General features: G+C 35.6%; 1 protein-coding gene across 3 annotated transcripts in view; it reads left to right on the forward strand.

The window, feature by feature from the left end:
• The window catches only part of SPOPL (speckle type BTB/POZ protein like), a 62,366-nt gene extending 51,028 nt beyond the window's left edge, over positions 1-11,338 (forward strand). For 2 of the 3 annotated variants that reach the window (XM_079923930.1, XM_079923929.1), the window contains 3 exons: positions 3,058-3,200; positions 3,290-3,343; positions 7,094-11,338. In XM_079923930.1, the coding sequence (XP_079780056.1) occupies positions 3,058-3,200; positions 3,290-3,343; positions 7,094-7,238 (342 nt within the window). In that variant the 3' untranslated portion in view covers positions 7,239-11,338. Of the gene's footprint in view, positions 1-3,057; positions 3,201-3,289; positions 3,611-7,093 lie in introns of those variants that run through there. The other variant, XM_079923931.1, reaches the window with a different exon arrangement.
• Positions 11,339-15,218: the final 3,880 nt, after the last annotated feature.

Consider the following 15,218-nt stretch of genomic DNA (forward strand, 5'->3'; position numbering starts at 1 on the left):
AATAAGACATAAAAGTATCTTGAGCCAATTTACAGAAATGGCAGATTAACTGTAGACTCAATAGTTTTGAGTGTATCATTACCCTGTTTTATGAGAACACACACACAATAGCATATATAGTCTATTGCAATTTTGAGATATTCTTAGTGTTAAGATACAGTGCATGACCTTTGTCTAAAAAAAGGAAAAAAATATTGGGTATTTTTTTCTAACTTAATCTTGTATTCATAGATTTCTTTTCTAATATAAGAGTATAGAGAAAAAAACAATGTTAATTTTATAATGTTCTTTTATAATGGTGATTTCCTGAAGGTAGGGAAACTACAAAAATTTCAGGAAATCTCAAAGCCAGTAGTTCTCAATCCTCAAAGCACTAAAGCACTTTGGGAGCTTTCTCCAAAAGTATTAATGTCCATGCCACTTCTGTCTGTGTGTGTATGTAAGTGTGTGTGTGTATGTGTGTATGTATATGTATATATAGTGATAATTATACTCATTTTGAAAAATGGTACCATTGGGAGAAACTGGACCAAGTGTATATTACTATCTCAATAAAGATTTAAATGTAAAAATGCCATTATAATAGAGTCAAAAATTTGAATTATGTAGACATAAATCTGACAAAATATGTTCAAGACCTGTATGCTGAAAATTATACTGCTAATAGAAATTAAGGTAGACTTCAATAAATGGAGAGAAAAAACTTGTTCATGGACTAGAAATCTTAACATTGTTAAAATGTCAATTCTCCTTTGATTAGTAAAACCAACATGTCACTATCAAAATCCTAGCATGCTTTTTGCAGGGGAAAAATTGACATGCAAGTGCAAGGACCTAGAATAGTCAGATAACTTTGAAAAAGAAGATCAAAGTGGAGGACTCATAAAGGTTCAGTATTTAAGACAGCATTGTATTGGTGACAAGAGAGACAAATAACTCATTGAAGCAGAATATAGAGTACAGAAATAGACTCACATGTATGACTACTTAATTTTTTATAAAAGTGCAAAGATAGTTTAGTGGAGAAAGGATAGTCTTTTCAATAAATGGTGCTATAGGAGTTGGATAGCCTATGTCCAAACAGATGTACTGTGGTTGAACTCATTTGAAAAAACTTTGTATGCGAACTTCACATCATATACAAAAAGTAACGCAAAATAGATTATAAACCTAAAAATCTTAAACTTCTAAAAGAAAACATAGGAGAAAGTCTTCATGATCTTACATTAGGCAAAGACTTCTTAGCTATGACACCAAAAACATAATACGTAAAAGGAAAAATGATAAATTGGACTTCAATGAAATTTAAAACTTCTTTTCTTCAAAAGACATAGGAAAATAAAGACTAGCCGCAGACTGGGAGAACATATTTGCAAAGCATATATTTGATGAACAACTTTGGGGTTTGTTTCTGTTTTTTGTTTTGTTTTATTTTTTAGCAAATTGTATATTTATTTATTTATTTATTTTTGGCTGTGTTGGGTCTTCTTTTTTATGCAAGGGCTTTCTCTAGTTGCAGTGAGTGGGGGCCACTCTTCATCGCGGTGCGCGGGCCTCTCACTGTTGCGGCCTCTCTTGTTGCGGAGCACAAGCTCCAGACACGCAGGCTCAGTAGTGTGGCTCACGGGCCTAGTTGCTCCACGGCATGTGGGACCTTCCCAGACCAGGGCTCAAACCCGTGTCCCCTGCATTGGCAGGCAGATTCTCAACCACTGCACCACCAGGGAAGCCCCTGTTTTTTGTTTTGATGATGAACAACTTTTGTCCAGAATATAAATGATTAAGGACTTTTGTATTCAGACTGTATAAAGACCTCTCAAAACTCAATTATAAGTAAACAAAGTTATTTCTAAAAATAAAAATATTTGAACAGACACTTCCTAAAATAGTGTCATTCAAGTATATCAAAAGATGCTCAACCACATTAGGGTAGTGTAAATTAAAACCACTGTGAGATACTTCTGTAACTATATTATAATAACTAAAATTACAAAGACCATACGAAGTATGGTCAAGGATATGGAAAAATTAGGACTCTCATATACTGCTAATGGGAATGTAAAATGATACAACCACTTTGAAAGACCATGTGGCAATTTTTTTAAAGTTTTACACATACCATATTATTCAGCGAGTTTACTTATAGGTTTCTGCTCAAGAGAAGAGAAAGCATATGCCCATACAGTGACTTGTATATGAATGTTTATAGCAGCTTTATTTGTAATGGCTAAAAACTGGAAACACCCAAATGTTTGTCAGTAGATCAGTGGAATACTATTGATCAATAAAAAGCATAGAACTATTGATACATAGACAACAGCATGCGTGAATCTCAAAATAATTATAATGCGTGGAAGCCAGACAAAAACAAATGTAAATTGTATGATTCCATTTATAGAAGACTTCAGAAAATGCAGACTGTAGCAGTAGAAAACACATCAGAGGTATTGCCTGGGGTGGGGTGAGGAAGAAGGGTTACAGAGAGATAGAAGGAAACTTTGGGGAGTAATGAATATGTCCACTCTCTTGATTTAATGATGGTTATATGGCTGTATAAACTTATCAAAGTATATACTTTAAATATGTGCTATTTATTTTATGTCAATTTTACCTCAATAAATTGCCAAGGATGTTCTGATAACATACACTAAGTTTTTAATGGTTATGAATATGATTTGTTTAGCCTTATAATTTATTTTTCAGAATTAAGTAGTGACAACATGCAGTGTACTGACTGGTGTTTAAAATAGTAGAAAAGAGAAATATACTCATTAAGAGTATTGAGTAATAAGGGGTTTTTAAAGAATAAAACCTTATTTAAAAAATATCCTGTATCTTGCACTTATGCAAATAGAAATTTCTTAAGAAAAATTAGTCTTTCTCTTGAATGCATTAATTCATACTTTCTTTATATTTAAAGTAATTTAAAGACTTTTAAAGTACCCTCAGTTCAATGTGTAATGGGCTTAAACTTCATTTTCTAAGTTACAAATATCGTGTATTTAAAAACTTGCTAGTTTGAGTAAATGTTTAATGTTATGTTTTCCTTTTGGATAGTATGCACTGGAACGGCTGAAGGTCATGTGTGAAGAAGCTTTGTGTAGTAACCTCTCAGTAGAAAATGTTGCTGATACCCTTGTCCTTGCAGATTTGCACAGTGCGGAACAGTTGAAAGCACAAGCCATAGACTTTATTAATAGGTAAGCTATGCTTGTATTTCAGTGGACATGACACCTTCAACAATTCTTCACCGACCTTTTTCTTAAGTGTGTTTAAATCTTCAATGCAGGTGCAGTGTACTTCGACAGCTTGGGTGTAAAGATGGGAAAAACTGGAACAGCAAGTAAGATGACATCAGTTTCTGACTTAAAGTTGATCTGCATACGTGAAATTAAGTGTTTGCATAGCCTTTTGTTCATCTCCAATAAGTATGAATCCAGATATTAGTTATATGAAGCAAACTGCCAGTTTAAAAAATAATAATTTGACTACTTAGTGGATTCTTGAGGCTATGTTCTGTTGTAGATCAGCTTCTAATGTGAATTGGGATGGACGCTCTAATGTCTTAAGCACGTATGTTCATGTAGTATATAGCTGAGTCCAGGTATTTCAGTGGCTGGAGATCCTGCCCTTGCCCCTTCAGAAAGCATTTCTAAAAATGTGGGAAATATTTATTTTATCCTATGAGGAAATGTACCCTCCATATTTGCCTAGAAACTCTTGACATTTGAATGCTAACCCACTGCTTCTTAAGGTAGCCAGATAACTTGCATCACATGTTATATTAGGCTAACTGCCTACCATTCCAGAAATAGTAGCAATTTGATCTTTCCTTTCCCTGGTAGATTATAATGAGCAGGGTAGTTGTGACATCTTTCTAAGCCTGGATCTTCGGAATATGATGTAACTATTAGAATTTATTATTCCCTTTTTTTTTTCTTCTTCTCTCATTTTATTTATTTATTTATGGCTGAGTTGGGTCTTTGTTGCTATTGCTGTGCACGGGCTTTCTCAAGTTGCAGCGAGCGGGAGCTACTCTTCGTTGCGGTGCGCGGGCTTCTCATTGCGGTGGCCTCTCTTGTTGAGGAGCACGGGCTCTAGGTGCGCAGGCTTCAGTAGTTGTGGCTCGTGGTCTCTAGAGCGCAGGCTCAGTAGTTGTGGCACACAGGCTTAGTTGCTCCGCGGCATGTGGGATCTTCCCGGACAAGGGCTCGAACCCGTGTCTCCTGCATTGGCAGGTGGATTCTTAACCACTGTGCCACCAGGGAAGCCCTTCACTCATTTTTAGAGTAACATTTTTACTCTTTGCAATTATTCAGTATCAGGAGTCAGGAGGTTGAAGAATTTGCATATGCTTTTGGTTAGTTTTTGCCTGTAAACCCTTAAACTACATTTTTGCAATTTATCAAAAGTTGATACAACTTTTGATAAATTGCATTAGAGACAAGAAAATGAATATTTGATTTATGGCCCCTCGCTTTCGTCTGTTTTGATAGAATTTGAAGTTGGTTAACTGAATTCTTAACAGTTTGTGAATTCTGTTTTATGAAAGTAAAAATTAGTGGCTACTTTTAAGATATTGATTATTCTATATATTGGTCAGTGTGTGATAATACGTTATCATGGTATGTGATCCTAGAAAAAAATCAAATGACTGTTTTGTGATTCTTTGTACTTTGCCACTTTCAAGCTCTAGTTTTATTCTGTTAAGAAAATATTTTGCCTTGTATAGCTTTTTCAATGTCAAAAAATATAAGCTTATTTTATATCCCGTGTAGAAGCTGTATTGTACATAGAGACCTTCAATAGCTATTTGTTGAATTAAATAAATGAAAATGTCAGGTAAATTAAGAAGTATCTGTGTGATTCTAAACGAGTTGAAATTATAAACATGACGACACACTGGTAATTGGATGTTAGGCAAATTTTTTTTTAAATTGTTATTAGCTGCTATTTAGTGAAGCAAACATTTGTGTAGCATCTATTGTGTCTCAAGCACCATGCTGGGGTCCTGCATATAAAAACAATTATGGGGAAAAATCCTGTCCTTGAGAAATTGATCTAATGACAGGAACACATCCATGAATATATCATTTTATTATAATATGGTAAGTAATGTGTTAAAGAAGGTTATGTGCAGGGCACTTGACTAAGGCTGGAGGTTCAGGGATGAAGATGACTGAGGCTTGTCTTAAAACAGGAATAGGAATTAGCGAACTAGGAAGGAAATAAGCATTGCAGACAGCATAGCTTGAATCAAAGTATAGACGCGTGAAGCAGTAGTTGATCAATCGTTTGATAGATATTTATGTTTATTATCCAGTAAATTCCCAGGGCACTGTGCTTACTTAGTACAAAGAATATAATGGTGAACATGACAGATGTTTTCCCTGCCTTCATGGAGTTCATGTTTTAGCAGGAGATGTATAAGAATTAAACAAGTAGTTGAAGTTAAGTGTAATAATAGGTAATGTAGAGCATACCCATCTGAACATATAGCAAAGGGACCGAACCTAATCTAGGGGTCAGAGAAAGCCCTTTTGAAGAATTGTTGTATAAATAAAGACCTGATGAAGAAGAGCAAAGAGGTGGGAAAGTATATCCCGAAAAAGACATTCAGGTGTGCAAAGTTTTGGTGATAAGAAAGAACAGTATGGAGGGTGGGGCATGAGAAGCTGGGGGAAGAGAGCAAAGATCAGATCACAGAAGGCCTTTTAGACATTATTCGAACAGGAATGGGCATACAGTAAATGGTTTTAACCTAGAGTAGGCTGTGATCAGGTGTGTGTTTTTAGCAATGTCTCCACATGCATGGTTGTGGGGAGGTTGAGTTGGTGGTGGTAGTTGAGGAGCAAGGTTATATATAGGTAGGCCAGTTGGAAAGTTATTGGAGTGTTTCAGGCAAAAGATGAGGGCAAAATTAGACTTGACTGGCGACAGTGTGGCCAGAGGGAAATAAAAGGATATAATATTTTGAATGGACAATCTATAATACTTGGATATTATTTGGATGGAGGGTAGTTACAAAGGAGAGAAGACAGGAGACAAGGAGGGATAACTAGATTTTTTGCTTGGGTAATTGTGTTTACTCAGAGCATGTTGTACATCAGGTACAGTAAACAGTTCAGTATTATTATACAGAGTGCCAGAGCATGGAAGTGGGAGGTAGAAGGCTAGGGGGAAGAACTAGGAAACTTTCTCTTTCTAAAGAACTTGGGTACCGGCAATGGAGAAGAGTAGAAGAGGATGTGTTCATGTTAGTGTTTATGTTACTAAGGCAGCATGGAAGCTGGTTTGAGAGGAGCAAGATAGGAGAGTAGAAGACAAATTAGGAGACTCCCATAATAATTCAAATGTGAGATGATGTGGGCCTTAACTAGGGATTCAGGATACCTTTGGGAATTAAAATAGGGCTTTGATGACTGATTGGAAAGGATGGCATCTAGGGTGACTTCCAGGTTCCTGACTTGAATCACTGGGTGATGGTGGAAGCATTCGCTGATGGGAAATGAGAGAGGAAGAATTTGGGCCTTGGGAGAAACGTGTTGAGTTCCCTTCCGACAGTCCCAAATTTATGGGTCTCCAGGCACATCCAAGTAAAGAGAACAAGTGGTTGGGAACAACCTTTGTGGGGAGGCCTAGGACTTAGCAAATCATTATTTATCATCACTGAATATGATAGTTAAAATTGTGAATAGTGGATAAGATAAGATAAGTAAAGAATGTTAAGGGAGAAGAGTCGAGGGCAAAACTTAGAACTCTAAAGAAAACCTGCATGTAAGAGCCAGGGAAAAGAGCTCTTGAAAGAGCGGGTATAGAAATGGTAACAGTGGGAGTAGAACTATGCAGACAAGTGTCACACACTTCCAAGAGTAGAATTTCCAGAAAAATTGAATAGTTTCATTTACAAAAGAAAATACCAGTAAGGTAAAGATGATATTTTAATGAATTCAAATGGTTAGAATACATAGAGAGGCAAACAGAATGTTCCAGACATTTTGAAATCTGTAAATTAAAAAAAAAAAAATTGACAGTGCAACAGTGCATTTTGAAAAGTATTCTTTAGTAAACATCTTTTAATTTTATTTTTCAGCCAAGCAGCAGACATAATGGAAACATCTGGGTGGAAGTCCATGATTCAGTCTCACCCACATTTGGTAGCAGAAGCCTTCCGAGCACTAGCATCTGCACAGTGTCCACAGTTTGGTATTCCACGAAAACGGCTAAAACAGTCTTGAAATCTTCCATGAACTGTAGAAAAATGGAACTGACTTTTACTCCTCCAGGTCCAGAAGGATTCTAATACACAAACCATAAGCAAGAGTTGTTTCTGTTGTCTTGTCCACAGAACACAAGCTGAGAAAGCATATTGCTTGAATTTCAGGTGGATAATTTATGGTTTATTCTTCAGCTTTAAATTAGACTGATTATACTCTAATTCACTTCAAGGCCTTAAATTATCTTCAGTGACTTCTCTTGTTCATATATATACTTTAATTTTTTTATTGTGCCTTGTCATTGTGACCAAGGCTATGCAGGATTGCACTAGCTCCATAATGCAGTAATATTGATAACTGAAGATAATAAGTTTCAAAAGGATCTTCCATTAGTTTGAGAAAGGCAAATGAATATTATAGGGTTTGTCCTATGCTATCTCAAAGTTTAAAACTAGGCTTTCCTTAAAAAAGCACTTCTATTGGAGATTACTGGTAACGTCTCCAGTCTAAGTTCTATAAATACAGGAGAACCTGCTTACCTTCAAGGTAAGTTATGGCAATACACTGCTTCAATTCTAATTTATTTTTCATTTCAGGGGGCAAATATGCAATGAGTTGGCCCAAATTTTTAATGAAATTTGTAGTGTTTTTATGTTATCGGTCCAACAAACTAAGAGAAGCATAACAAACCTTTGCTTGTGTTTCTTTGTGAGTTTATCCAAGTTTACAGTGATTGAGAACTGATTGAGGTTAAGATTTCAATAAGAAGAAAGCATGTTTTGTGCTGAATTAATTTTTTTTTAATTTATAGTGACCTACATTTATATGAAGAATTCTGTACATGTTAAAAGTAAGGATGACCAAATGTAAATTTAATGAGTGGGCCAATTAAGAAGATATATATGCACTTTTAATGTGTAACTTTTTTATACTGAATGGTACTTTTTTTTTTTTTTGCTTTTGAGAGAATTGATAAGGTATAATTAATTGTCTTAACTTTTGAAAGAATTTTTAAGACAGATGGAGCCAACTGGGATGTTTGTGATAATAGATAAGGAAGATATTCTCGATTATAGTTAAATTGGTTTGACTTCCAGATATTCATTATTGAATTCACGCCTGTTTATCACGCTTTGGAGAAGGCACCTGACAGTAAATGAATCCTGGACAGCCTACTCTCCTTCTAAAAGCAATGAACTGCTATTATTTGCAGACTAAAGGAGAGAACCCTTAGAAATATGTCAGGCTACACTCTGAAACCTTTTTTCCTCCCTAGCTTTCTCCTTTCTGTCTCAGTTACTGTACCAACATTGTGGATGATAGTGAAATTCTGCATAATGTGAACAGGATAAACTATTCATAAACTGCTTTTCACGGGCCAGTTCTTTATTATAAATGAATTTTAGCTTTAAACACATACACATCTTCAGTTTTCGATAGCTCTGTTTACAACAGAAGTCTGTTCTGGTGCATTGTCCTGGTGAAGCAGGAGCAATCGGTGTCAAGTCACTGCATCTGATTTCCTGTGACAGTGGCAGTATGCTTCTTAGGCAAGATTTACATTTGACCACAAGGGAAAAATTTTTTTCACTGGAAAAAAAAAATGCATATACCTATATATTTACATATATAACTTTATTCTCCAGATTAAAATTTGTATAATTCGTTTATTTAGTTTTTGAATTTAGGACAAAAAGAAAAAGATGAAGCGTGAAGTTTTAAAATAGATTTTATTTTTGTTATCTGTCAGTTAGGTATTTACTGAAGCAATCCTAATATACCAAGAGTGATTCATATTTACATTGAACAAACACTGTCAAATAATCATTTGTTATCCACATCAAACTGGAGTTCAAAAAGATCATATTTTCAGATATCTTCATTTCTTGCTGTGTAGCTTGAGTCTTTGTTGTGTTAACCTAAATTTGAAATTGGAAGACTCCCTTCGGATAGAAGAAAGATTCTTACATATGAATGGATTCCATCCTATGTAAGAGTATTATAGGGAGCAGAAATTCACTTCCTTAACTTCACCATAAGATTGAGCCCTTTAAATTTAAAATGTGCAATTTAAAAAAGAAACCACACACACATACATATACACTTTAAGAATTTGAGATTTTGCCAGGGTCTTAGAAGAAAACAAAAGTTCATCCCTCAGGCCCTAGAATTTTGTTGTCATATATTAAAAAAATACTGGTGTATTCATTTATGTCAGATGCACACAGGCGCATTCTGAATTAATTCACTGCTTGGGTCTACATTTCTAACCATAGTGACTTCAGTGATAACACCTATTATAATGAACATTTCAGCTTACCCTTACTTACATACTTACTTTAGTGTTTGTTGCAAATCTGAAGGGTTTTATTATAAAGTTTTTTTTTTTTTAGTTTGGTAGCACATTTTGTACCAAAAACGTCCAACACTGTGCTGTAAGAATATCCACATTTGTAGAAATGTCCACTTTTCAGATAATATAATTCCTACCATTATACTAACAGAATCATATGGTAGTTGATTTATTTTTTTTATTTATTATGTATATTTTTGGTATTGTGGGTTCTTGAGACAATGATACAAAACTGTTAATGTATTCTGACGTGAGTGCTGTAATAGCTTTTTTTTTTTTTTTCATTTTTAAACTACAGACATTGTTTTCGGTAGGCACAGATTTTGTCCTGAGCAGTGTTGACTTTTGAACTAAAGCCTGCTCCTGTTTCCCTTTTGTCACCTAAACAGAGCTTTTTCTTAGAAAAGTAGTAACTGGTCTTAAATGTTCCATATTATAAAAGTAACTATTGGAGAACTGTTCTTTAGATTGAGATACAGAAACACTGTATTTGTGCCTTTTTCATTTTTTAATATTAATGTGTATCGGTATTTGGAGCACAAATATGAAGGTGCCATAACATTATGGCCTGCCATTGTTACCTCCTTGAATACTCATGTGTCATTGTCTTGAAATAGTAATTGGAGATTCTTGCATGTATTCCGTGGTCATTTGGGCATGTGTGTGTGCGTGCGTGCACGCGTGTGTGTGTACATGTACTTGTATTTGCTTGGACTTGTGTGTGGTATGTTCAAAAGAGTGAATTTCTGAAAATAGAACTCAGTTAAATGTTGAAAGTTTAGGTTAGTTGAAGTGTATTCCATTTAAATGTGCTTTGAGGGGACAATTGAGAGGAAATTATAATTCTCAAAAATGTGACCAATTTACTGCATGATGAAATGTGAAAACAGTGCCTTTTAAGGACATCAATTTTAAAATTAAGTTTTAAAATATTAACAAAGATCTCTTAAAAAGTTGTCATGAACATTATTGGTTTATTTTTAAACGAGACCTAAGTTAGAGCTTAAATGCCAAAAGTATAGTTATTAATTTATTTACCCATTTGTTTTGTGCATAAATTTAAAACCTAAGCAGAATTGTTTATAAAATTGTGGATCATAGATGCTACCCAGTGTTACTAAAATAGAACACTAGGGACTTCAGTAAGTTGTTTTGTTAAAATCCAACTCAAGCTTTTCTCAAAGCCAAGTCTCCTTGAAGAGGTGAATTGTTCTGAGTTGGATGTTCATGCTCTTTGATGGATAAAATGAAAATATTCAATGTCTTCTTGCAAAACAACGTGGGTGGTTGGGTTTTAGTGTTTTTCAGATTATAAAGACAGCACTTTCAACACACATAAGAGTATTTTGCAAACCTCTTTTATACAGATTATGAGCTCTAGTTTATTTAAGTGTTAAATGGAATGATGTAAATTTTAGGTCCAGTTGAACGAATATTGAGTGCCTACCATGCGAGACTTCTTCACTAGGAATGAAATCACCACACTGTGTCTTCTGTTTGCAGTATGTGGACTTCACGTTTGAAAAAGAATTCTTATATTTAAATCTTTTTCTGTTTTTAAGGGTTTATCCTTGTATACTGTAACCCAGTTAATTTTTGCATTCAGTTTTTTAGAATGAAGATATGACTTAAGTGAGTCCCGTTTTTGAAAATAAAATTCTGCTGAAATTATTTAAAAATCAGTTCTGGGGCAAATTGATGTTCAAGATTCAAATGTATAAAGACATTTTGAACTTTTCAGCCTCATTTTTAATCAGCTGATGTCAATGATGAGATACATACTTTTTGTATCTTGTTGCTGAAAATATTTTTTGCATTTCAGCACATTGAGTTAAAATAAAGTTGATACTACTTATTCAGAATTAATTGGTTTATTTTGTGTTTATTTGAAAACTATGAATAGTTCTTTATCCGATTACTGTGATGCTTTACAAAAAGAGCCATGTATTTGATATGGTAACTTTTAGAATTATGCTTAGTAATTGTCTTTTCTACATAAGGAAACTAGTGTTATTTTGGAACCTACTAAAAACTTATTCCTTGACTCTGAGATGTTACATATATATGTACTTTAACATATGCATACCATCAATATTGCGTGACTTATGCTAATGCTATGTAATTTAGGTCACCTTTCCCTGGTCCTCCTACCCCTTCTTAATTTCAGCTAATTATTTGCTGCTCTCAAAAAGAGCAAATTTGGGGCAGTGTATTCCTACACCAGCTTAGTAACAGCAACATAATTAGTGCTTAAAAATTACGGCCAAAGTCACAGAAATGCACAGTGAAAAACCTTCCATATTCTCAACACACACATACACATGTCCACACACACTGAATTACCCTTAAAAGAATAAAAGAAGGGTTGAAACACTTAAAAAATATTACCTATACAACTATAGTAAGATAGGACAAGTGGTCATATTCTAAACTCTAAATGAACTGTATATAACCTTTTCCCTTACTCTGCAGCAGCCAGCACCCTTCATACTTTGTTTTAGAAAATTGGAATGTTGTGTTTCCTCTGTTCTGTCACCTCAGAATCATTTGTTTCTGAGAGAAGGCCAAGACTGGCATTTGCTTTTTGATCACTGTTTTTAAATAGAAGACATTGATAGAGATGTTTACATGATTGCTACCTTCTTATTTTTTGTACCAGGGAGGTTTGCATGCAGATGTCTGCAATGATTAGTGGCAAAAAAGTTTGTCATTCCCGTTAGGAGTGCTTCCTTTCCACCTCTCCCTCATCTCTTGCCCTCCACCCTTAATTCCTTTGTAAAGGATTCAAGTGTAGTCCTGCTTCAGTCTGTGACATCAGAGCCAAACAGTTCCTATGGTATCTAATCTTACCCTTTTGTCCAAATTCAAACCAGGCCTTTCGTCCAAATTCAAACCAGGATAAGTGCAAAGAAAGAAAAATTGTGAGGTTTAGGAATAACATTTGCAGCACGCACACACACAAAGGCAACCAGTGTCCTGAGGACTCTGATATAACTGCCACAGCAGAAGGTTTTTAGAATGTATACTTTATAAATGCCCCCCAAATGTGCAGGTCATTATGAAAATTGGGCAAAAATGAGGAAAAGTGAAAGTGGCATGCAGTTGAAAAAGAGTAGTGAAGTTAGATGCATTAAACTTGATAAACCTTCCTGAGGAAGTGATGCTCATCTCAAATTGAGTGGGAGTTAGGCAGTTTAGTGGTGGTATCATCCAACCGATTGTGTGTTGGCAAGGTTCATATGGAACATTTATGGGGGTAAAAACAGGTGTGGCTATATCCCATTGTATAAAGGGAAGAGAAATCTCATGTTGTAAACCAGTTAGCAAAGATCACGATTGTTTAAAGATCTTATTAGAAGAGTCGAACTTATAACTATGAGTGTTGAGTATGTCATCAACAATCTGTCAATCTTCAGGTGGGTTGGAGGGGGCTAGAGGAGAGAGGGTAAGGAGACCCTCTTAAGAGGTGAGCAATACTAGTGCTTTGTGCTAGGCTAGGAGACCTGGGATGGAGAGATTGGAGAGGAAATTCTGAGAGGACTTGGAAATTCATATGGTAGAAGGAAGATGGCGGAGTCAAGAGTGACTCCCAGGTTTGATATTTGAGCAACTGGGTGGAGGATGGTACTGATACATTCACTGATACAGTAATCACAAGAGTAGCAGCAGTTTGTGGAGAAAAAAAAAAAAAAGGTTATTTTGATTTGGAGCCTGTTGATCTTAAGGTTCTTATAGGGCATTCTGGTTGGATATGTGAATCATAAACATGAGGGGGATCTCAGTTATAAAGTCAGGAATCCTTAGTATTCTACAGATGGTAACCAGTGTATGCGGGCTGAGGTGAGAAGGCAGCACAGGGCAGAGACAGGGACGAGGAGAGAGAGAGCAGCTTGCAAAAGAAGATGCATGATCACAAAGTCAGAACCAGAAGACTGTCCATCCTAGCAGTTGGAGAAGAGAATGCTTCAAGAAAAGGGATGGTTAACAGTGTCAGGTGCTACCGAGCAGTCAAATAGGCAACTAAAATATAAATTCCATTTGTGAGGGAGCAAATGAAAGGAGTCTTTGGAGTGGGGAAAGCAGTAGGATTAGAGTAAGGAAATGTATGCTCTGAGTAGAGACCGTGGGGTGTCCAGCGAAGATGGCAAGGCAGAAACTGTAGCTGTAAGATGGGGTTTAGGTTCAGTTTCTTACTTTGATTTGTTTTCCTTTATGGTGGGAGAAATGTCAGTATATTAGGATGTCATAATAAGGAGTCAGAAAAATAGAATACAAAAGGGATTACTGATGTCCTAGTCTGAAGAGAAGAGGAGTGCAATGAGATGCCAGACACACTGCCCCTAACGCATGTGAAGGGGAAATGCAAAGGATGTCGAGTCAGATTTAATACTTTTCTTTTTTTTGGCCTGAAAGTTGGTATACTCATTTTATGTCTTTTATTCCTTGTGAAGTCATCTATTCAGAGTAAAGGGGGTGGATGATGGGTTTAGATCAGGGGTCAGCAAACTTACTTTGTAAAGGACTAGGTAGTAACCGTTTTACCCACTCGGCTATGCCATTGTAATGTGAAAGCAGCCATAGACAATATGTAAGCTCACGAGGTGGCTGTTTCCATTAGAACTGTTCACAAAAGCTGGCAGTAGGCAGGATTTAACTTTGGTGCCATAGTTTGCTGATTTCAGAGATTTGAGAAGAGCAGAGGAGTTTTGGAATAGCAGACGTGAAGAAAAAACATGATGGCCCAGTTGCAATTGGAGGCCATGACTTTACAGAGGATGAGTTAAGGAGACTCGGTGTTTGCATAATTGGTGCAAAAAAATAATAATAATGATAATTGGAATAGAATCAGTGATTAAAGATACTAATCATTTTTCTTAAAAAAAATTAAGAGTTTTAGAAATAAGAAAATTCATAGTGCTCCAGGTGGAATTCATGAACAGATGTCCAAACCTAGACATACTGGGTGACTTGTAAATTGGAAAGATAAGTAGTGTGAGTATCCAAGCAATAAAAAAAAAATTTAAAGTCATGTTTCTCTGGCAATACTTTTAAGTGAAAAAAAATTTGACCCCAAAACTCTTAGCTGTTTAGCGATTCATTTCTAAAGTTAACACAAATTATATAGAGGTAGTATATTAACATAGTACCCAAAGCATAGGGAACATTGATCAAAAGTAATCCAAGCATAGGAAGCTGAGGCTTAAAAGGACTGGCAATAAGTATTAAACTGTTAGAGGGAAGACTGACTAATTGTAACGTTGTAAACTTGAATGCAACCCCTCTCCCCAACCTTCCACACTCCCACCTGCTTGCCCCTCCTCCCACCTCAGGATCATACTCAGAGATAGCTGTCGTCCTCCCGGAAGAAGGTCCTCCTTCCCTTCCCTCACTGATGAACCCTGGCTGGTTCACAACTGTAAAATGTAAAATGTGAAAGTGTTCATCTATTGTAAGTAAAAAGGAAATTAGACAAGACGAAGGGGGGAACTGGCATTGGAAATCAAAAGTGCAAAAATTCTTCCTCTTCCATAAAATGAGAATTTAAAATGTTTTCTCACTGATTTTAAACTTTGAATTATAAACATTTAAGCATTTTTTAAAAAATAAGAGGCTCTAACTATCCACTGGTAGAGTTTAAAATAGACTAT

The sequence above is a fragment of the Stenella coeruleoalba genome (genome assembly GCF_951394435.1).
Source record: "Stenella coeruleoalba genome assembly, chromosome: 6".
Taxonomy (NCBI): Eukaryota; Metazoa; Chordata; class Mammalia; order Artiodactyla; family Delphinidae; genus Stenella; species Stenella coeruleoalba.